This window comes from Lithobates pipiens, unplaced genomic scaffold (assembly GCF_037356315.1).
Source record: "Lithobates pipiens isolate NorthernLeopardFrog02 unplaced genomic scaffold, aLitPip1_a1.2 Scaffold_27, whole genome shotgun sequence".
Classification (NCBI taxonomy): Eukaryota; Metazoa; Chordata; class Amphibia; order Anura; family Ranidae; genus Lithobates; species Lithobates pipiens.
In genome coordinates, this window is record NW_027507788.1 from 73,778,604 (window position 1) to 73,800,782 (window position 22,179).

The window sequence follows — 22,179 nt, forward strand, 5'->3', positions numbered from 1 at the left end:
TGTCACTATATAAGTGACCGCACAGCGCGGCTCTGGCATTCCGGCCGGAGAGCTCGTCGAGTCAACATCTCCAGGAGAAGAAGAAGAAGAACAAGAAGAAGAACAAGAACGGAAGGCGGCGGCGGCGACGACAGCGGAGACAGAAGACCGGGCCACCGCCTGCAAAAGAGCTACAAGAAGGCGCGGTGGCCCGGCAGAAGAACCGAAGAGGGGGACAAGACCCCCGAAGTCGGGAGAAGAGGCCGGCGGCGGGGAGGAAGAAAGCCGGACTCCTCCGCTAGTAAAAGAGCTACACACAGATAGCGGAGGAGTCCGGCGAGAAGACCCCCGAAGACGGAAGACCCCCGGAGCTGTGCAATAAAATATTTTTTCCCTGTGTTGTGTTTTTTTTTGTACTTTATTTCACAGGTGAATGGGTAGGGGTACATTGTACCCCATACTCATTCACATAGGGTGGGGGGCCAATATCCGGGGGCCCCCTTCTTAAAGGGGGCTCCCGGATTCCGATAAGCCCCCCGCCCGCAGACCCCGACAACCAATGGCCAGGGTTGTCGGGAAGAGGCCCTTGTCCTCATCAACATGGGGACAAGGTGCTTTGGGGTGGGGGGGCCGCGCGGCCCCCCCTTCCCCAAGGCACCCCCCATGTTGAGGGCACGCGGCCTGGTACGGCTCAGGAGGGGGGGCGCGCTCGCTCGCCCCCCTTTCCTGGCCGGCCGGGTAGCGTGCTCGGACAAGGGTCTGGTGTGGACTTTGGGGGAACCCCCACGCCGATTTTTTTCGGCGTTGGGGTTCCCCTTTAAGCCCATTCCAGGCGGCGGAGCCCGCGACGTCTCCTTCGCGGGCCCCGCCTACCTGTACACGCGCAATGGGCGGACTTTCCGAGCGGGAACAGTTTGCTCATTTCGAAAGTAGCCTACACACGGGCGGACTGTTCGCTCAAACACAGTTTCAGCGGACAGTTTTTCGGAATTTCCGAAAGACTTTGTCCGTCCAACTGTCCGCTGAAACTGTCCGCTGAAAGCCCACACACGGGCGGACTGTCCGCCCAAACACTGTTCAGCAGACAAGGTTGGGCGAACAGTCCGCCCGTGTGTACGCGGCCTAAGACGGCGATCAGAAAAAAAGATTGCTTAGTGACACGGGCAATGGGGGGTAATCAAGGGGTTAAACCTTTACTGGGGGGGTGGGGGGTACCCTAGACCTAAAGGGGCCTAACACTAACTGACCTACCACTTATAACAGTCACAAATGACACCAATGCAGTAATCAGTAAAAAAAAAAACTGCTATTGGTGTCACTGTGACAGGGGGTGCATGGTGGTGATTGGGGGGTGAAAAGTGTGCCTGCATGTTCTACAGTTAGTGCATTGTTGTTGGTGAAGTTCTACTTGATGTCTTCTCTCCTCGGCGCCGGAACAAAAAGACCGACATGAGGAGAGATGATATCACTTCCTCTGCTTCTGTTTACAGTTCAGAAGCAGAGGAAACATTAAAATTTGCCGGGAGCGATCGTGAGGGGGTGGCCATGAATCGGTGGCCTCCCCCTCAGCAAGGATCGCTCCTGGAACGATGCCAGCCACCTCGGGCACCTGGAGGGCATGATGCATCCCGCGGGAGGCAAGTAACGTACCCATACGTTACTTTGCCTGCCCGTGCCATTCTGCCGCAGTATATCTGTCAGCAAGTGGTTAAGATGCACATCCAAGAGTTTTTTAAAACAATCAATACTTGCTGTTGATACCACTGATTGCGGAAGAGAGTTCCACATCCTTGCAATGCTGACAGTGAAAAAACCCCTACGGTGCTTAAGGTTTAACTACTGCTTCTCTTCCAATCTTGTGTGTGTGCGCTTTTTTTTTTTAAACTACAATTGAAGGACTTGACCTCTTACGCTCTCTGAGACTGAATAGTTTCCTACCCACACTGGGATTGCCATTGTGTTATTTGTATATCGCTATCATATCTCCTCTCAAGCATTCTCCAGGAAGAATACACTTACCACAGGGTCTAGTTTTACACAGAGGTATACTTCACATTTCTTTAAGCCTTGTATGCTTCACATTTCTTTAAGCCTTGTAGCTTAACCACTTCAGCCCCGGAAGGATTTACCCCCTTCCTGACCAGAGCATTTTTTGCAATTCAGCACTGCGTAGCTTTAACTGACAATAGCGTGGTCGTGCGATGTTGTACCCAAACAAAATTGACGTCCTTTTTTCCCCAAAAATAGAGCTTTCTTTTGGTCGTATTAGATCACCTGTGGGTTTTTTATTTTTCGCGCTATAAACAAAAAAAAGAGCGACAATTTTGAAAAAAAAAATGCAGTTTTACTTTTTGCTACTTTTGCTTTTTGCTTTTTGCTATAATAAATATCCCCCAAAAACGTATATAAAAAATATTTTTTCCTCAGTTTAGGCCGGTACGTAATCTTTGACATATTTTTGGTAAAAAAAAAAAAACGCAATTGGTTTGTGCAAAACTTGAAGCATTTACAAAATTGGGGATAGATTTATGGCATTTTTATAATTTTTTTTTTACTAGTAATGGCGGCAATCAGCAATTTTTTTTGTGACTGCGATATTATGGTGGACACATCGGACAATTTTGACACATTTTTGGGACCATTAGCATTAATACAGCAATCAATGCTACAAAATTGCACTGTTTACTGTAAAAATGTCACTGGCAGTGAAGGGGTTAACTACTAGGGGGTAGGGAGGGGTTAAGTGTGTCCTGGGGAGTGTTTCTAACTGTCTGGGGGATGGGCTAGCAGTAACATGACACTGATCTCTGCTCCCGATGACAGGGAGCAGACGATCGTGTCCCGTCACTAGGCAGAACAGGGAGATGCTGTGTTTACATCGGCATCTCCCCATTTTTCAGCTCTGTGACACAAGCGCAGGTATCCGCGGGCACGGTCACAGATGTTGCGGCAGGCACGCGTGCATGGTGGGAAATTCAAAGCAAAGTACGGGTATGTTACTTTGTCAAGCCATGCCATTCTGCCGACGTATATCTACAGGAGGGTTCGGCATGTGGTTAAACATTTTTACGGTGTATCTCTTTGCTTTAAGGCCCGATTGTTTCTTATTGTATATTCAACATCAAAATATGTTTTTATTAATGCATTCCTACTAAATTAATATAATTTTTATTAATTTGGGAACCCCAAATATTGCTATTGCCCTATTTAAAGGGGTGGGCGAAATTTTTTTTAAAGTCAGCAGCTACAAACACTGTAGCTGCTGAATTTTAATAAGCACTTACCTTTCTAGTGTGTCCGCGATGTCGGCCGCCCGAGGCCGACCCGTCCCTCGGCTCTTGGTCCTGGCGCTGACATTCAAAGTAAGGGAAACGGGCAGTGGAGCCTTGAGGCTTCACTGCCCATTTCCTATTGCGCATGCGCGAGTTGCGCAGTGCTTTGTGAATGGGGCAGGTTTTGTTGTGGGACACACAGTTCACACAACACACTGAGCCATATTCCCCAGAAGACAACGCGAGGAGGAGAAGACAGAAGATCACTGCGGAATAGGAAGATTCAGATTAGGACACTCTACCTAGCAACAGCCATTTCTGGTAAGTGTTTTTTTTTTTTTTGCAGCCTTTTTATGCATTTTATTTTTATTTTTTTAAGGGTGGGCCTCCCCTTTAAGATTCTTTCCCAGAACCTGCACATGTGACTTCTATGGGATGCAAGTTTTGTCTTTTGACTGGACATTCGTATTTGATAGGATAAATGCTTTTGTTAATACATATATAATAGATATAAAAATATTATTGTTTCTTTCAGGCGTCTTTAATGAATGTTACCGAAATAGTGAAAATCGAGCATTCAAGCTTCTAGTGCGACGCTCTAATGTTTGGGGAGGGGCCACTTGTCTGCAGTTGGCCTACGAGGCAGATGCCCGCAACTTTTTTGCACAGGACGGTGTCCAGGTGTGTAAACATTCTATGAGGCTGATTACACAAGAAAATCATCTTTAGCAGTGTCTGTAACTTTTCAAGTTTTTTTTTTTTTTTTTTTTCTAAGAGCTGTTTCAGTTGAAATGTAAAATGGATACACAGGATTTATCAGTAAAGCCCCATCCTGTCTGTATTTGGTGGATTTACTACTGCAAAACAACTCTGTTAATTTTTAGCTGGAAAATCCCCATACTGCAGGTTCCCATTGTTAAACCCCCTCTTTTGGTTACCTGGCTCCCATGCTAATCATACTAATCCTACTACTTACTTTCTGAGTTGTTGGCCCAGTACCAAAATTAGGAAGTGGCAGACCTTTTTAGAAAGTAAACCCTACTTCCTTCTATTCTTTCTCTTTTTTCAAAAGTAAACATATGAGAGAAATATAGCTACTGTCATTGCTGATCTCCTTTTTAAAAAAAAAGGCCAGTTACCCATCTGCGATACTGACCCTCAAGCCTCAGAAAGTTTTGTCAGTGTTCTAAAAGTATATGAATTAGGAGAGTGAGAGAAAAATCAGACATTCATATCTGTATATTTGTTCTGAGAGGTTACTAACTCAAGTGTTTGAAGCAAGAGGGTCAGAATGACTGCAACTAAACTAGCCTTTAATGAAGGAAGACATCAGAAACTATAGCCTCTATGTTGTTCTAATGACTAAAGAACTTCTTAACTGGTGGCAAATGGAACAGTATGTACAGTAATTATTTTTATGATTTTTGTGTATTATCCTTTTAATAAGATTAATTATGTTACATGCTTTTATTACAGTCCATGTTAACAGAGAACTGGTGGGGACAGATGGCTCAGAACACACCGGTATGGGCAATGGTTCTGACTTTCTTCTGCCCACCTCTCATTTACACACATCTGATTGAATTCAAGTGAGTAATATTATTGGTTGTTTTGTGTTCTTATTTTCCATGGTAGATGAACCATTGAAAATGAGTGACCCTCTATGTTGCAGGGTCCCAGAACCGCTTTTTAACTAATTTCAAAAGTAAACAAATTGGTTCTGTGTAAGCACTGATACATTTTAGAGGTTCTACTGCCACTGTATACTCTGTGTCTTGTATAGAACTATGCAAATAGTAGCCTTGTTAATACTAAAATTAGCTTCATAATTGGCCCAAAATAGTGGCTGCTTTTTAAGGACATGCATATATTTCTTCTGGGGGATGGTGCTACAGTACAGGAGGGAATGCAAGATAAGGTTCTAGAAGGGGCCTGGCTACCCTTGAATCAGCAGTGAAGAGCTTATAAAGGCTCATTGATTCAGAATGTATTCTTCTTAGGTAACACCAATCCCTGAGGTGGCAGCCCTAGATATCACTGCTACGCCTAACAGACAAGAGAGCAGCCCATGTAGCAGGGGTGGTGAGCGTAATGCAGGATGGCCTGAAAGTTGACGGTAACAGGGGATTCTGTTATCTGGAGGGCTGATGGAATACTTTATCACCAGGATTGAACTGAACGGTTTGCTGTCTCCCTGGTATCACTACTTTTATGACCAAGTCCCAGATACAGTTATCTATATAAGTATTAGTATCTCTAATTATCTACTGGTCACAGTCTGCTAACCTGCTTAATATTTTCCCACATAAAATTAAACATCTAAACAGTCCATTGGATTTCTAAATACTGCATCTCACCATATATAATCCATTTACTGTTAAAAAGAACTGTGAAATGCAAAACTCCGGTGGGTGTAACAAAATGTCTGCTTGCCTCTTCACCGTGTATCATTACAGTAGAGGAGTGCAGGGTGTAGCGAGATGGTGGCAACAGAAAGTCACTTTCGTTACCAATTCTGACGGGTCACCATCTCTGACGGAACACAGTCTTCCTGCATAGAAGGAAGACAAGATCCTGTGTCATCCGCTGTCAGAACAGAGATCTGCCTTGTTTACTATGGCAGATCCTCATTCTGTCTCTGCAGGGAACGATCATGTGCGGCCTGTGGACATAAAGTCTGTCATACCCACTGATTGGTCCCCCTGGCCAATCGGTACTTGCGTGCAAACACAGGGCCTTTCACAAGCCGACGTACAGCTACGGTGATTCCCTTGGCCGAGCCAGCTTGCCGCAGTATAACTGCGGTGGCTGGTCGGCAAGTGGATAATTGGTTATAAAAGTTTTTTTTTTATATATATAAAAAATAAACATGTCATACTTGTCTGCTCTGTGCAAGGGTTTGCACAGAGCAGCCTGGATCCTCTTCTGGGGTCCCCCATCTGCACTTCAGGCCCCTTCTCTTCAGCCTGCCTCCTGTCACCTTACATGTTCCATATTATCATGCACACCAGAATGAGAGCAACAGCAGACCCCCTCCGTAACACTAAACTGATTCTTATAGGGGGCTTTTGAAGCGTTGTCTATAGAAAATATAGGGTACTGAAGTTTTTTGCCATTTCACACAAAATTAAGGTTTGACATGTTGGATCTATTTCCTTGGTGCAACCTCGTCTTTTATATATCACCAAAAATGAGAAGGGTCATGTCATGAGAAGGGTCTCTTCTGCATCTGAGCCCAGACTAGTGGCTTCCTCAAGGGCCACTGACAGCCTAACACTCCATCTTCCACCCAAACTACACTGTCCCAGTTGGGCTGACCCTGAGAATTTGAGGGGACCTGTCCACTGCCAAACCATCTGTTGGGGATCGATCAGGGCCCTCGTGAATACTCCAGGCAGCTGCACCTTACTTCCCTTACCATTCTTCTGGAAGTTTCTAGTACATTTGAGAAGTAGAGGGAAAGGTCCCAATAATGCTCTCTTAGTCACACAGCCCTCCCTTAGTCTCTCAAACCCTGACCCAGAAAAACGCACAGGCTTGGCAATGCACCGACATCCTGGCACCTATTATAACATACCTCATAAGCCAGTCATTTAAAGAAGGAATCCTCCCGACCTCCCTCAAGCAAGGCACAATCAAACCTCTCCTAAAGAAGCCTAACCTTGATCCCAAAGACCTAAAATGACCACAGACCTGACACAAGCCTCAACACCTTCTCCAAAATTATTGAGAACGCAGTAGTACAACAGCTACAACTCCGTCTGGACACCCATAAACTCTTGAAACCACTACAATCGGGTTTCGCCCTAGCCAGGGGACAGAAACTGCACTCTTCAAAATCTGGGATGACACCCTCGAAGCAGCAGATGATGGAGAATTGTGTCTCCTGGTGTTGCTGGACCTCAGTGCAGCGTTCGACACAGTAGACCACAAAAACCTGCTCACTCGTCTCACAGAAGTAGCTGGAGTTAGACTCAGACTTACCCTGGTCCGCATCCTTCCTAGAGAACCGATCTCAGAAAGTGAAACTAGGAACGTTCACTTCGGAAGATCGAAAAATTATATGTGGGGTCCCTCAAGGATCACTCCTGTCGCTTGTGCTCTTTAACATCTATCTCCGCCCACTCCTCAAAATCATCAGCAACCAGGATCTACTTTATCACTCCTACGTGGATGACCTCCAACTTTACCTACGCATCACCAACAAAAAAGACCAATACCAGGCACTGGAAAACTGTCTCTCATTGATCAACGATTGGATGACGGAGAACTCCCTTAAACTCAATGGATCCTAAACAGAACTTTTCTTACTCTACGCAAACCGGAATGAAACCCCTGGCACGGTGTCCACACCACTCACCATCCTCGGACCACCCATCACCTCCAGCACTAAAGCCAAAAGCCTCTTTGGCTCATACATGATGATGGATGCACAAATAGGTTCAGTAGTCAGCGGATCACACTACCTTCTTTGCCCACTGCGTAGACTCATCCCCTTCATCCTGGAAGGAGATACAGCAGCAGTAGTTGGAACAATCATCAATTTCCGACTCGACTACGCAAATTCCCTCTACCTAGGACTTCCAAAATACCAAATACAAACCATCCAGAACACTGCAGCTAGACTGGTAACTGGAATAAAACCATGGGAATCAATCACCCCATCCCTGAGGACCCTCCATTGGCTAGCTGTGAAGGATCGAGTTACGTTCAAGACCCTCTGCCTCACTCATAAATGTACACAAGGAAAAGCCCCGCAACACCCCTGCGACAAAATAAAGCACTACACCCCAGGTCGTACTCTCCAGTCAACTAACCAGAACCTCCTCCACACCCCCAAGACCCGTTATAAATTAAAAGGTGAACAAAGGTTCGCAGTCCAAGGACCACAGCTATGGAATGCTCTACCCGGAAGAAAACTATCTGGCCTTCAGGAAGACCCATTTCTTCTGAAAACCCAGATGGACACTGGTGGCAAAAGTGTCCTGAGGCGATTTAGTTTGCATGTGTAGCACTATGCAAGTTATTCATTCATTCACAAAGTCTTCTGGGGCACAAGACTCTGGGACCAGTCACAGAGCTCAGTGCCGCTTGTGTATGCACAGTGGGCACGCAGCTGTGAAGCCCATAGTAAAGATTCCAATGATGGAGAACACAGGGAGAACATAACTGAAGTGAGAACACTGCTGGATCGTGGGACAGGTGAGTGGCTGTTTATTAAAAGTCAGCAGCTAAAATTTTTGTAGCTGCTGACTTTTAATTTTCACAAGAGACTGGAGCTCGGCTTTAAGCAATAATTATGTAAAGGTAGCCCTGTTACCAAATAGAACTAAACATGCTGTCCATAAACATTTGCTACAGTATTGTGCTAAATTAAGATCAACGTGTGATGCTCTTTATTTTATTTCTTCATTTTTAGAAGCTTTGATAATGAAAGTGGAATGGATAATGTCCAGCGAGTGGAAATGGACAGTCTGGATATTGATATAAAGACCACAGTGGCAGAAATCATGGAAGGGTAGGTTACTAATATTGATGGTTTCTCCAATGTAAGTTAAAGAAAAGAATGCTACTTTTTTTCCTCTCTGTAACATTGGATAGGGCCCTCCTCCTTCTTGAAGACTCCTTAGCAGCCCCTCCGGTGACGTTCTTCAACATTTCCTGGGATATTCACACTGACTTCACTACTTGTGGAATCTGCACCAGTGCAGTCAACAAGTGAAGTTCTTTCCCATTATGTGTCACAGCAACAGCTTTTCCCAACTGAGGTTATACAGGGTGAGCCTGGAAGTTCTCTGTGGGTACTGGGTTTCACTTAGGATGCACTCATGCTGGCAGTTTTAACCAAGGCTGAGCATCATTCACCCTCTTGGTCCATTTGTATAGGGTGAGTGCTCCAAACTGTGCTGGGAACGTTGTTTGTTACCCCAGCACTTCTTCATATTCCTTATGTGCCTGTTGTACCATGTACTTGTATGAGAAAGCATCCTGTTCTTTGTATTGCTTTGTTTATGTGAATTGTGAAATCCCTGGTGTTCCTGCTAGTCCTCTTGCTTTCCTATTAAAAACTGACCACACTAAGAAGGAGAGCACACTGTGGTCCATTCTCTAGCTATGCTGGAAACTTAGCCTGCTTTCCAATGATCAGACGTGTCCTGACATGCCCCCACTGCACCCCAGCTCTTATGAAGCAGAGAACTGAGGGAATATGATCACTTGTAAAGCTGTTTCACATTTAATTTCTATTTTAAACTGAATGGGTTGTTTTACAAGGTTATCATTTACACTCACTTTAAATGTACCATGCCTGGGACCACTTAGAAGAGGTGGTTTTGAGTATGGTGGCCAAGTGCGGTTCTATTAAGTGTGAGTGTGAACCGTGCTTGAACCCAGAACTCTCTACAGATCATTAAGTACAGAAGCAGGGATCACTATGGGCTGGTTGACATATGCATTGATGATGGTTTGCTCCAGAATGCTTCCTTATAGTCTAGAGTGTAGACAAGTGGGGGAGTGAGGAAGAAGGATAATTGAACTTGGGCACAGTTCAAAGTTGTCCTGTATGAGTGCACTCTAATGCCTAGTACACATGGGCCAAATGTCAGGAGACCTCGGCCAGTTCAATAAAACCTGGCTGACATTTGGCCCGTGTGTATGCCAGCCGGTCCGACAGAAGCCAGACGAGCATGCTGGAAACCAGCAGATGGCCGGCTCCCAATCAGCGCACTCAGCCAATGGCTTAGAACTCTGATCTGGGTTTTCTGGCAGGGGGACTGTCCGCCTGTCAGAACGCAACAGCTCAGCAGGCAAGATCTCAGTACTAACATCAGAATATCAGTACATCGGCTCCGATCGAAGTTGTCAGTTTTTTGTTAAACCCAGCGGGTTAAAAGCATAGTGTGTACCAGGCTTTAGAGTGCTTTCCAGACTAATCACTGCATTGTCAGTGGAATATATGGTTTATAGGAGGTGTAATTAACAAGCAGACCTGAATGTATTGTTTAATTGGGCAAAAGTGGTTCTAAAGGCAGACTTTTTTTTTACCTTAATGCATTCTTTGAAAATTGGGTGCAAAGAAATACCCATGGTTATTACCTGTAGGCTCCATGCAACTGATCTTTTTAATTTTACTGACTTACAATGCCTTGTTTTGCACTATATTTCTTTGTTGACATGGCCATTTCTGTAGAGGCAGGGCTTTGCTTGCTTATGTTGTGGCTGTCCCCATGAGCAGTTATCTGATAACTGGTGTGGGGAATAATCAGAACACAGAACAAGTCAATAATCAACTGCAAGGAGCCAATAAGAAATATTGGCTACTATTGATTTTCTCTTGGCTTGTATTTTTGGGTACAGCTTCCATAGTCCATGGAGAAGGAGGGTCATGGAAAGTGCAGATCCATGGCATAAATATATAGGTGTAGCACCATGATGTTTAGGCAGGGTTGCTATGAAATTTGTGATAGTTGCCTAAACCAATTGTTAGGAGGTCAATTGATTTCACCCTAATTCTTGAATTGCTGCGCTTCTCTCTCCTGTCACTAGATGGCTGGGTATCTGGTGACATTAGATAAGACAAAGGCACTGCAAGGACAGATTAGGAATGAACGGGGTGTCTCAGCCAATGGGCAGGGATTTTCTTGGATTCTTTGGCCTGCTGGAAGAATCTATTTATTTGGGTGGAGTCAGGTGATCAGGGTTCTGTGCCACCTGGATGGCTGTCTGGGTGGATATGTGTCGTATTGCCCCGGGTTGCTAGGCCAGAAACCTAGTGCCAGCTGTCGCCACAAAAGGGCTGTCCACCTTGCTACCAGAGACCACAGTGAGTGAGCCGAGGCCAGTACCAGAGAAGAATAATCAAAGAAGAGTCCTGCGCAAATCGTGCCACTCATATATTATAATCAAGGAACTCAAAATAATACTAAGTGAAAAAATCAACATATAAAAAGGAAAAAAAGTCCATAAAAAAGCACAAATATAAGTAAAATAAATGGAAGAAGGACCAATGATGCAAAGTCCAATAATCCGAGCTCCCAGAACTCTCACCTTAAGATGGAGTAAACAAGCTGATCAAAAAAGCACCCCAGGAATCTCTCATTTCATTCACTATATTTAGCCATCAAGGGAATCCAGATGAGGGATGTAATAATAAAATTCCGCCACTAGAGGGCCAATCCTAGCATATAGGCTTTGCACTGTGGATCCTCAGATATATTCCGTAGTGTATGGCTCAAAACAAGAGGGGAAGGAGAGAGAGAGAGGAGACTCCAATGGTGTAGTATTTAAAATAAGCAGATCGATTTATTAAAACAATATCAAAGACTCTCACATTCAAAACAGAATGAATAGCACAGTAAGGAAGATGGTTGTGTGGCGTCTTCCGCCAGTCTTGCTCTACTACCGGTGCGTCCTACGACCACTCCCTACGCGTTACGTCATACCACGTGACTTCTTCATGGGGATAATGATAGGCCGTTTATGACATACATATATATAGCGAAAACCGGAACCGGAAATACCCGATCGGCCATTTTGGAAAAGGTAAGCAAAGATGTAAACACATGTAGACCGGAAGTAATACCTCCGCCATCTTGCTACTCCAATATAGTTAAGCGGAAGTACAAAACACCACCATCTTGGAGTATTACTTCCGGTCTACATGTGTTTACATCTTTGCTTACCTTTCATTATCCCCATGAACAAGTCACGTGGTATGACGTAACGCGTAGGGAGTGGCCGTAGGACGTACCGGAAGTAGAGTAAGACTGGCGGAAGACGCCACACAACCATCTTCCTTACTGTGCTATTCATTCTGTTTTGAATGTGAGAGTCTTTGATATTGTTTTAATAAATCGATCTGCTTATTTTAAATACTACACCATTGGAGTCTCCTCTCTCTCTCTCCTTCCCCTTCCCCTCTTGTTTTGAGCCATACACTACGGAATATATCTGAGGATCCACAGTGCAAAGCCTATATGCTAGGATTGGCCCTCTAGTGGCGGAATTTTATTATTACATCCCTCATCTGGATTCCCTTGATGGCTAAATATAGTGAATGAAATGAGAGATTCCTGGGGTGCTTTTTTGATCGGCTTGTTTACTCCATCTTAAAGTGAGAGTTCTGGGAGCTCGGATTATTGGACTTTGCATCATTGGTCCTTCTTACATTTATTTTACTTATATTTGTACTTTTTTATGGACATTTTTTCACTTAGTATTATTTTGAGTTCCTTGATTATAATATATGAGTGGCACGATTTGCGCAGGACTCTTCTTTGATTATTATTCATTTGATAGTTTGTGTTCACTATATTGTCTTGCTGCATTTTTTGCACTATTTATTAGCACATGCACTTTATATCACTCAGTTGTTTACATTTGATATATTTATCTATTCTATTTTTATTTTTATTTTTTTTTCCATTTATGTATTAGTAGTTTAGACATTGATTCACTTTAGTCACATTTATCACTTAGTGGCGCAAGGGCTGATTTTTCCAGTACCAGAGAAGACTTCACACCAATTGGGGACGGTGAAAAATCGGGAAAGCATCAGCAAGTGCCAAGTCAGGGACCCAGCGGGACAGCAGAGGTGACGCTTGTGGAATACCAAGCCAGGGACCTAACCTGTCGTCAGCAGGGGTGAAGCTTGAGGAGTATCTGTGAGTGCCAAGCTAGGGGCCCAGCAGTAGCAGTGACCCGGGGGTGACGCTTGAGGAAGGTACTGAAAGCTACATTGAAAGCTACATTGGGATCCACAGGCTAGTGGATCTGCAGTCTAGTGAGAGAGACTGGGAGCTCCTTAAGTGAAGACCCACAGTGAGTTAGTGTGGGGTACAGAGAACTGTTCGTGTTGCAGATAATTGAATACCTTTACATTTAGTAACAGCTACAAGATTGTTGCCATAGGAGACAGAAGTCCTACCTATACAGAAGTGGTGTCTGGCTGGAGGCTTCCACCTGTATAGCTGTCTACTTAAAGAAGTCTGAGTCTGCTAATTAACATTGCATCTACCTAAGGGCGTCCAGACCCCAATCCTCTCTCCCACAGTTCTGTTTAAGAGACAATAAATCTCTTTGCATTCAAAAAGTGTCTGGCGCCCACCTGTTCATCTTGCATTAGAGAAAATTTAAACAAATAGAAAAAATCTGCGCTTAGTAAAAAAACAACAATAAAGAAATCAGCAGCTGAACACCATAACCAAGATACTGGGCACAAAAAAAAGAAAAGAAAAAAGTGCAGCGCTTGGCCACTAAATGTGAATGTGACCAGAAAGACAAAAAACAAAAGTGCACCAAAAAAAAAAAAAAAATGTGAAACAGAATACACAAATACTGTGAAAAAAATATTGTGGAAAAGATTATAAATTCAAGTGTCCAATGAATTAATATAAAAAACAAATTGTGAATCCAAATGTCCATATGTAAATTACTACAAAAATATAAGTAATGTCCAGTGTATATGTGAAAGTAACTGTAGAAATAACTGAAACTTGATTGTTCAATAAACCACTAATAGATGGAGGCTTACCAGATCCCCAGTGACCCCCCTTTTAGGGGAGGTCAAACTGCGCAAATTCGATCACAGATCACATAGATGTCCCGATACCCAGATGCCGGAGATTATCCTGATCTTTCGGATGTCCCGTAATCTTCGGACCCGCACAGTTGCTGTCAGCACGCCTCCAAACAACGTATCACCAAAAAAAAAAAATAATGCACCAAATCGTGTGATATGGTTTCAACCAAAATTTATTTAAACCAAATAATTAAGCGCTTAAAACGACTCCATCGAGTCAGGAAAAAATACAAGTACAGTTTAAAAATGAACGGAAATGCTAGCAAAGATGAACAAAATTAAAAAACTCATCAACGTGAGTTTGTATTGCGATCGCAAATGCACAATGGGTGTGAGTGTGGCTACCCGACGATCATTTCGTCAAAAGTCTGACGTCATCAAGGGTACGCCCCCACCATTGTGCCAAAACTTTTTATAGCCTACTGGTAAGGAAAGGAGCCCTGCCATAGGTTAAAATGAACGCCCTATCAAGGGCTTAGTATACTAACCACCAGAAGTATTAAACACTCGAAAAGAAGGGGTCAATATCACAAAGAAATCAAATCAATAAAAAACATCAAATTAATAAAATGGCCGTATAGCAATACAAACCGATTGGGATCCATAAACATCCAAATTAGAGAAAATTTGTTGAAGACTACCTATTAGATCCCATATCAAGAACGAAAAGAGGAAGTGTCCCAGGGATTTTATGGGTGAAGGTTGAAACCAAATAGAGGAGTACAAGGCCTGTAGGTGTAGAAGGACTATGTAAAAAAGTGATACAAAATGTATTGGTTTATAAGACACAAATTACATATAGAGATTTTAAACATCTCTATATCTAATTTTGTTTGTCTTATAAACATTTTGTATCACTTTTTTTACATAGGCCTTCTACTCCTCTATTTGGTTTCAATCCTTGCCCCTAAAATCCCTGGGGCACCTCCTTTTTGTTTTCATTCATCTTGCATTACACCCACCATGCCTTGTAACCCACTCTACACTGAAGGATTTCGGCTGTCCTTAACTCTGGAGGTCACCATTGGGCTTCAGGGGCCCAGGATTTTGCTATATAATAAATAAGTAGAAGCAGGGAGATGCATGAAGTGCTGGTCCTCTGGTAAAAAAAAGTTCTTTTGAGCAAACAGCACAGTAACAACATCACTAAATTTGCACCCAATGTGGATGAGAATAGTGGTCTGAGACAGCAGTGCCTCTCACATAGTAGGTTTACAGCTATGAACCTATATGCACAGGAGTGCCTATGCACCTGACATACCAGGAAGTGTGTTGCTTTTTTTTCAGGAGTAATTTGAGACGAAAGGTAGGTCTTTCTGGGCAATGCTTGGGCACAATTAGCATTACTGGATATTCTCTAACAGAGCAAATCTTCACTTTTTGAGTTCACCCAAAAGTGGACAAATCCCACACAAATTGGTTTCCCTTTTTACACTGTGGTTATAGATGACGTTTTTAATTTCTTTTTAGGGAGGAAATAATGAGAGAAAAAAATGAGCTTTTGGAGCTGAAACCTGGCAAGGCAACTGACTTACACTCAGAAGTCCCAGAAGTGGAACTGACTAAAGAGAAGCCCCGGCCTCAATGGATGAGGCGCTGGAAGCAGTTCTGGAGTGCTCCTGTCACTGCATTCTTTGGCAACGTAGTCATGTACTTTGCCTTTCTCTTCCTTTTCTCCTATGTTTTGCTCATGGACTTCAAAGAACCACCACCCATTGGTCCATCCACTGCAGAAATCATATTGTATTTTTGGGTTTTCACCATGGTGTGTGAGGAAATACGACAAAGCTTCTTTGTGGGGTCAATGCCAGTGACACAGAAGGTCAAGCAGTACTTGCAGGATTCTTGGAATCATGTGGACATCACAGCCCTGTTACTTTTCATCATTGGCGTAATCTGCAGGTAAATCACCATGGAAACATGGCATTGTAAACCTTTTTAATGGTAAAGTGGATATTTCAAGTGGCTCTGTCATGCAAAATGTGCGTACTATAATTGTCCTAATGCAACCTATAGATTACAGGATAAATATACGTTGCCTCAAATGATTTGGTGATCATTTGTTCATATTATGGCACCATACACTTTGACAAAACCCTCCCTTTAAACCTTCAACAGTGCTTTACAGTTGTCAAAAAAAGGGGGAACAAGGGGGACATTGGGACTTTACATGAAGTATGTGGTAGCAAAAAAGTATAAGGTGAACTACTAGGAATTTTATTAATCGTTACAGTTGGATTTACAAGAAATACAATGATAAACAGAGTAATAAACAATACATGGTAATGGTAATAATAATAATGGTACAACATGATAATAACATGGATATCACAAGGTATCATAATAAAACTCCAAAAGTTCACCGCAGCAGAATTTAATAAAAGCATATGTAGCATAATGCCTGCAGGACCAAGGTCTTTGTGCACCAATTAGGGTCATATATAGTAACGTCAGAATCTGAATATATTCAAAAGAAGCACGGCATATGATAGCTCTACGCACGTTTCGTGGCCTTTGTACCACTCATCAGGAGCAGAGCACGTGTTCAATCTATAATAAAGAGTAATATGATATTCAAACGTAAGGTAAATAAAAAAATATAACAATACTAATAAAAACACATGAAAGAGGGTGGGTGGGGTAAACAGGTCACCCAACACCTACTACATGCTTACTCACTTCGGTGAGTGTACTAGTGGTCTAGTAGGTGGGTGCCGCAAGCCGTCCAGTATACACCCCCAACCGGGAGCCGTGGTGGGTGACTCAATGCAGATAGCCACAAAGGCCGCAGCACAAGCAGGCATGGAGTCACCATGGGGCACTTCTATAGAGAAAGTGAAAAATTAGAACCATTAAGAGGTTTGCAAGAGGTGGAGAGAGTGAAGGATTAAGAAGGATAATAAGGGGAGCTGAATGTTAAGAAGAAAAGGAAAATATAAACGTGAGGGCTTACCGAGCAAAAAAGTGAGGGGACCAAACATAACTGTGAATATGAGGGTGGGATAATAAGTGAACCACCGTAAATAAACGCTAAGTGAAATAAAAAAAACATTTTTTTTTTTTTTTTATTTCACTTAGCGTTTATTTACGGTGGTTCACTTATTATCCCACCCTCATATTCACAGTTATGTTTGGTCCCCTCACTTTTTTGCTCGGTAAGCCCTCACGTTTATATTTTCCTTTTCTTCTTAACATTCAGCTCCCCTTATTATCCTTCACTCTCTCCACCTCTTGCAAACCTCTTAATGGTTCTAATTTTTCACTTTCTCTATAGAAGTGCCCCATGGTGACTCCATGCCTGCTTGTGCTGCGGCCTTTGTGGCTATCTGCATTGAGTCACCCATCACGGCTCCCAGTTGGGGGTGTATACTGGACGGCTTGCGGCACCCACCTACTAGACCACTAGTACACTCACCGAAGTGAGTAAGCATGTAGTAGGTGTTGGGTGACCTGTTTACCCCACCCACCCTCTTTCATGCGTTTTTATTAGTATTGTTATATTTTTTTATTTACCTTACGTTTGAATATCATATTACTCTTTATTATAGATTGAACACGTGCTCTGCTCCTGATGAGTGGTACAAAGGCCACGAAACGTGCGTAGAGCTATCATATGCCGTGCTTCTTTTGAATATATTCAGATTCTGACGTTACTATATATGACCCTAATTGGTGCACAAAGACCTTGGTCCTGCAGGCATTATGCTACATATGCTTTTATTCAATTCTGCTGCGGTGAACTTTTGGAGTTTTATTATGATACCTTGTGATATCCATGTTATTATCATGTTGTACCATTATTATTATTACCATTACCATGTATTGTTTATTACTCTGTTTATCATTGTATTTCTTGTAAATCCAACTGTAACGATTAATAAAATTCCTAGTAGTTCACCTTATACTTTTTTGCTACCACATACTTCATGTAAAGTCCCAATGTCCCCCTTGTTCCCCCTTTTTTTTGAATACAATAGGGATGGAAACGCATGACCTTACCAGGCCATGGTTTCATTTAAAGTCCCGTGGGATAGAAACACATGACCTTACCAGGCCAGAGCTTCGTTAAAAGTCCCAATTAATGTCCATTATGCTTTACAGTTGTCAATTATTTTGTATGACAGAAAAGGAAGTGGGGAACTTCATGCTTGCTCTCCCCGTACCTCAGAGGTCAAAGTATGTTGTGAGATGCCAGCAGGCACTATGCAAGAATCTTATCTCACAGTATAGGCATCATCAGGTACCTTTTTGATGCCTACTATTCTTTCCGTGTGCACTTCCCCCAATTTATATCAGGCACATGGGGAGGGCACCTTTCCAGGAACCCCCTCCTATATCCCACTTTGAGATCCCCAACACTGCATTGCTCTTTGATCCCCTAACACTGTAAGGCTTTAAGATCCTCCAATAGTTACATAGGTTGTGTAGCACTGACTCCCGAAGGAGTGGCTGAATTTATTGGGCTTACCGTTATTTTCTTCACCTCATATGCGTCTAGGGGTTTACCGAGGTAGATGGGCCCAAGACCTACAGAGACTGATGACAGATCCGCTTGAAGGGATTTTTATTTGCAAAAAGTAGTTAAACAATCTCTCAGTATAGGATCACAGGGTTTGGGTGAAAAGTCCAGGTACTCTTAGTGTCAAAGTCAGTATGAAAATAACTCTCTTACTTTGAATAAATCCAGAGAATAGCCATTTACAGCTGGATCCTCACCCTAGTTGGATAGTCCTTCTCTCACCAGGCCTAGCAACCAAAAGGGTGTTTGAGTCAAGAACAAATCTCTGCCACAGAATTTGTTCTGTGAACACGAAAAAGGAAACTTGAAAACTTGTAGGACACTCGTGTGGTACCAGTATCTTGCAGCCAGTTCAGTGGTACTGCACGAGATTGGATTCGCTTAGGTCCTTCAGCTTCACCAGGCTCTTGTTGAGAAACCAAACCTTGCGTGGCCTTCTCCAGAAGAATCCTCCCCTGGATAACTTCGAAGTTGCTGTGCCTCTCTACAACCCGAGACGGCACCGGACCACCTCTGAATCCTTCTTTTAGTTTCCTTGCCTCGGGCTAGCCAGCCCCGAGACGTAAGGCCGGGTGGACCCACACCCCAGGCCATGGAAGTCCTGGGAGCTGGTCAGAACATACTTCTGGACCGGAACCACGAAACACGCGACAACCGCATCTTAAGTACCACCTCCCAGAAGGCACAGCAAGAGTGACACTCCCACTGGGCTGGTTTTGAGAGAAAGTGACCTTAAACCACCCAACTAGACTGTGTTTCCATACCTGCCAGAAGTGACAGCACCCCCTATGGCTGGGCAGAACACCCTGTAGTCCAGTCAGACTGATGCTGAGGTAAAAATTTAGAGTAATTAAACCAAAACCAAACTGCAGTTTAGGGGTAACATTAAATTTCAAAAACACATAGCGCGTGCTCTTCAGGAGCCGGCGCTACAGTTGAAAAAGACACAAGTCCAACTAGTTCAACCAATTAAAAACCTAATAAGGATAATCAATCTTTTGGATATTGGAGGGCACGTCCACCACGTATGTAAGGATGTGCTTTATTCTGAATGGCAATGCCAATACATGTCAGAGGCTGAAGGCGATCAACTCTTGATTTTACATGGTGTAGCGTACCACTGAACAAGGATTTTGTATGAGATTTCTTGCATTCGTGTACTTGTGAGCAAAAACACTGTCTGTCATTCGTTTAATTTTCTTTCCCAAGCCTGTTTATGCTTAGCATTTAGTGCACTTCTATCCAGTGTAATCCATGAATGATGTTGTTTTTCTAATGTACATTTTTTTTTTTTGTGACAAATGACTTTTAGAGGAGCAAGAGGTCTTCTAAAAGATACCTTATGTTGCTTATTTTGAAGTAAGTCATGCAATTGTACATATGGCCAGTAAATAAGATTGGTTCCCTTTTAAGAGTTTCAAAAGATTTTATTTTGACTTTGTGGATGCAATGAAGGACAAGAAGAGGCATGTCTCGATCTATACATGGTAATGCTTTGTTCTGTATGCCCGCAGGAAAATCTGGATTGTTTTCAATTTGTGAAAGGGGTCCAGGTGTAGTAGAGAGTTTGTGAGTTGTGAATAATTTGTGGAAAATTGAGTGTGGTGTCAGTGGATGATGTTTATAGGTTTAATGTGGAGGGGCACTATTAAAAGGACCATTGTCCAATGATAAAGTGCAAATGTAAATAAAGTAAGTGTTGGTGTGCTGTATACAAATGATAAAATTAACACTGCAACAGTATTAATGTGCTGTAATGTAGAATACATCTTCAGTATGTAGCGGCCATAACCCTTGTAGGGCGGCCTTGATTATTGGGCTTACCGTTACCTCCGCTTGGCTTGTCCTTCCACATCTAGGGGTTCCCAGGGTTGATACCCAACAACTTGAACGCTGACAAGGATAAAGTCCTTTTTAAAAGGTTTTATTTTGCAGTAGTAACATCCAATAACACAGTCTCTCATGGGAACAGAGGGCACGGATGAAGAACTCAGACACCTTGAACTGCAGGTCCAGCAAAGTCTCGAATTCCACCAAGAGAGTAGCCACTCGCAGCTGGGTACTTCAAGGCTGAATAGATCTCTAGCCAGAGATCATGGCAGTTTGCACATTGACTCAAATACTTGAAACTGTCTTATGAACGTGTACAAGTTGTAACTGAGGGTGAACAGGAACCTTTTTCCTCAATACCTGGAACGTTTTCCGTCTCCTCAATGGTAATGGAAAAACATGAATTCGTCAATGTCCTTCCCAACTCAGTAACCAGGCACTTCTCAGGATGCCACTTGTCGGCCCTCCTCCGAAGAGTCCTCCCCCGGTCACTTCCATGAGCTGTGGCGCCTCTCCAAGCCGAGAGCACACCCAGACACCTTGAATCCTCCCTCAGTTACTGCGCCTTGGACCAGCAGGTTCCGAGACTCAGGAACAGACAGATCCCTACCCCAGACCAGACAGGTCTATTGGGGGCCTCTAACAGGAACATGTTGCGGGATGTCAAACACCACGTGACCGGGACCCCTCACGGGGCTACCACGGTCATGGAACCAGAACAGACCACATGGGCCTCACAAACTCCTCTCTCTGAACCACGTGACCCACACCTCTTAAGTACCCCTTCCCAGACTCATCAGCGGGCCCCGGCACTCCCACTGATTGGTGGCGAGAAGGCCAATACCTAAAACCTCCAACCCAGCCTGGTTCTGGCCTGTCATGTGCACCTCACCGTCCACATGATCAGGCGGAACTTCCAACACAGCCCGGCCAGACTGATGTTAAAGCCAACCTATGTAATTAACCTTCAGAACCCCTACTGTTCTGAGGCAAAAACTAAATTTACATGGGTATGACATTTTGTCCAAAATGCCATCCGCTACAAGTAAATGATAAACATCTTATAGTGAATACAGAAAAATAACGGAATCAATAAAAAGTCCTTTTAAATAAACTTCAGTGCTTGTTATCTTCAATGTGATATCAAAAGGTAAATAATCTGTCACCAACTGTGAATCATACACCCAATGTGCTCCATAAGTAGATTCCTCTTACCAGATGGATATGACCTCTTTATTTAACCACTTGCTTACTGGGCACTTAAACCTCCCTCAGTCCCAGACCAATTTTCAGCTTTCAGTGCTCTCACATTTTGAATGACAATTACTCAGTCATGCAGCACTGTAACCAAATGATTTTTTTGTCCTTTTCTTCATACCAATAGAGCTTTCTTTTGGTGGTATTTTATCACCTCTCGGTTTTTTATTTTCTGCGCTATAAATGAAAAAAGACCGAACATTTTGAAAAAAAATGAATTTTTCTTCGTTTCTGTGACAAAATTTAGCAAATTAGCAATTTTTCTTCATAAATTTTAGCCACAATTTATACTACTACACACCTTTGGTAAAAATAACCCAAATTTTTGCATATTATATGATCTGTGTGAAATTTATAGAGTCTACAAGCTATGGTGCAAATCATAAAGATTTGCAAAAAAAGATCACATCTGATGTCCTAAGGCCTATCTCCATTCTTGAGACCCTAACAAGCCAGGAAAGTACAAATGCCCCCCAAATGACCCCTTTTTGGAAAGTAGACATTCCAATGTATTTAGTAAGAGGCATGGTGAGTTATTTTAAGTTGTCATTTTTTCCCACAATTCTTTGCAAAATTACGAATTTTTTTTTCCCCACAAAATTTTCATTGTAATAGCTTATTTCTCCCACACGGAATGTGCATACCACAAATAACACCCCAAAATACATTCTCCTACTCCTCCTGAGTATAACGATACCACATGTGTGAGACTTTTACACAGCCTGACCACATATAGAGGCCTA

General features: G+C 43.1%; 1 protein-coding gene across 2 annotated transcripts in view; it reads left to right on the top strand.

The window, feature by feature from the left end:
• TRPM4 (transient receptor potential cation channel subfamily M member 4) overlaps window positions 1-22,179 on the top strand; it is an 864,058-nt gene that overhangs the window by 576,366 nt on the left and 265,513 nt on the right. For both annotated transcript variants that reach the window (XM_077457078.1, XM_077457079.1), the window contains exons 14-17: window positions 3,787-3,932; window positions 4,728-4,840; window positions 8,671-8,769; window positions 15,301-15,732. In XM_077457078.1, the coding sequence (XP_077313204.1) occupies window positions 3,787-3,932; window positions 4,728-4,840; window positions 8,671-8,769; window positions 15,301-15,732 (790 nt within the window). The remainder of the gene's footprint in view (window positions 1-3,786; window positions 3,933-4,727; window positions 4,841-8,670; window positions 8,770-15,300; window positions 15,733-22,179) is intronic.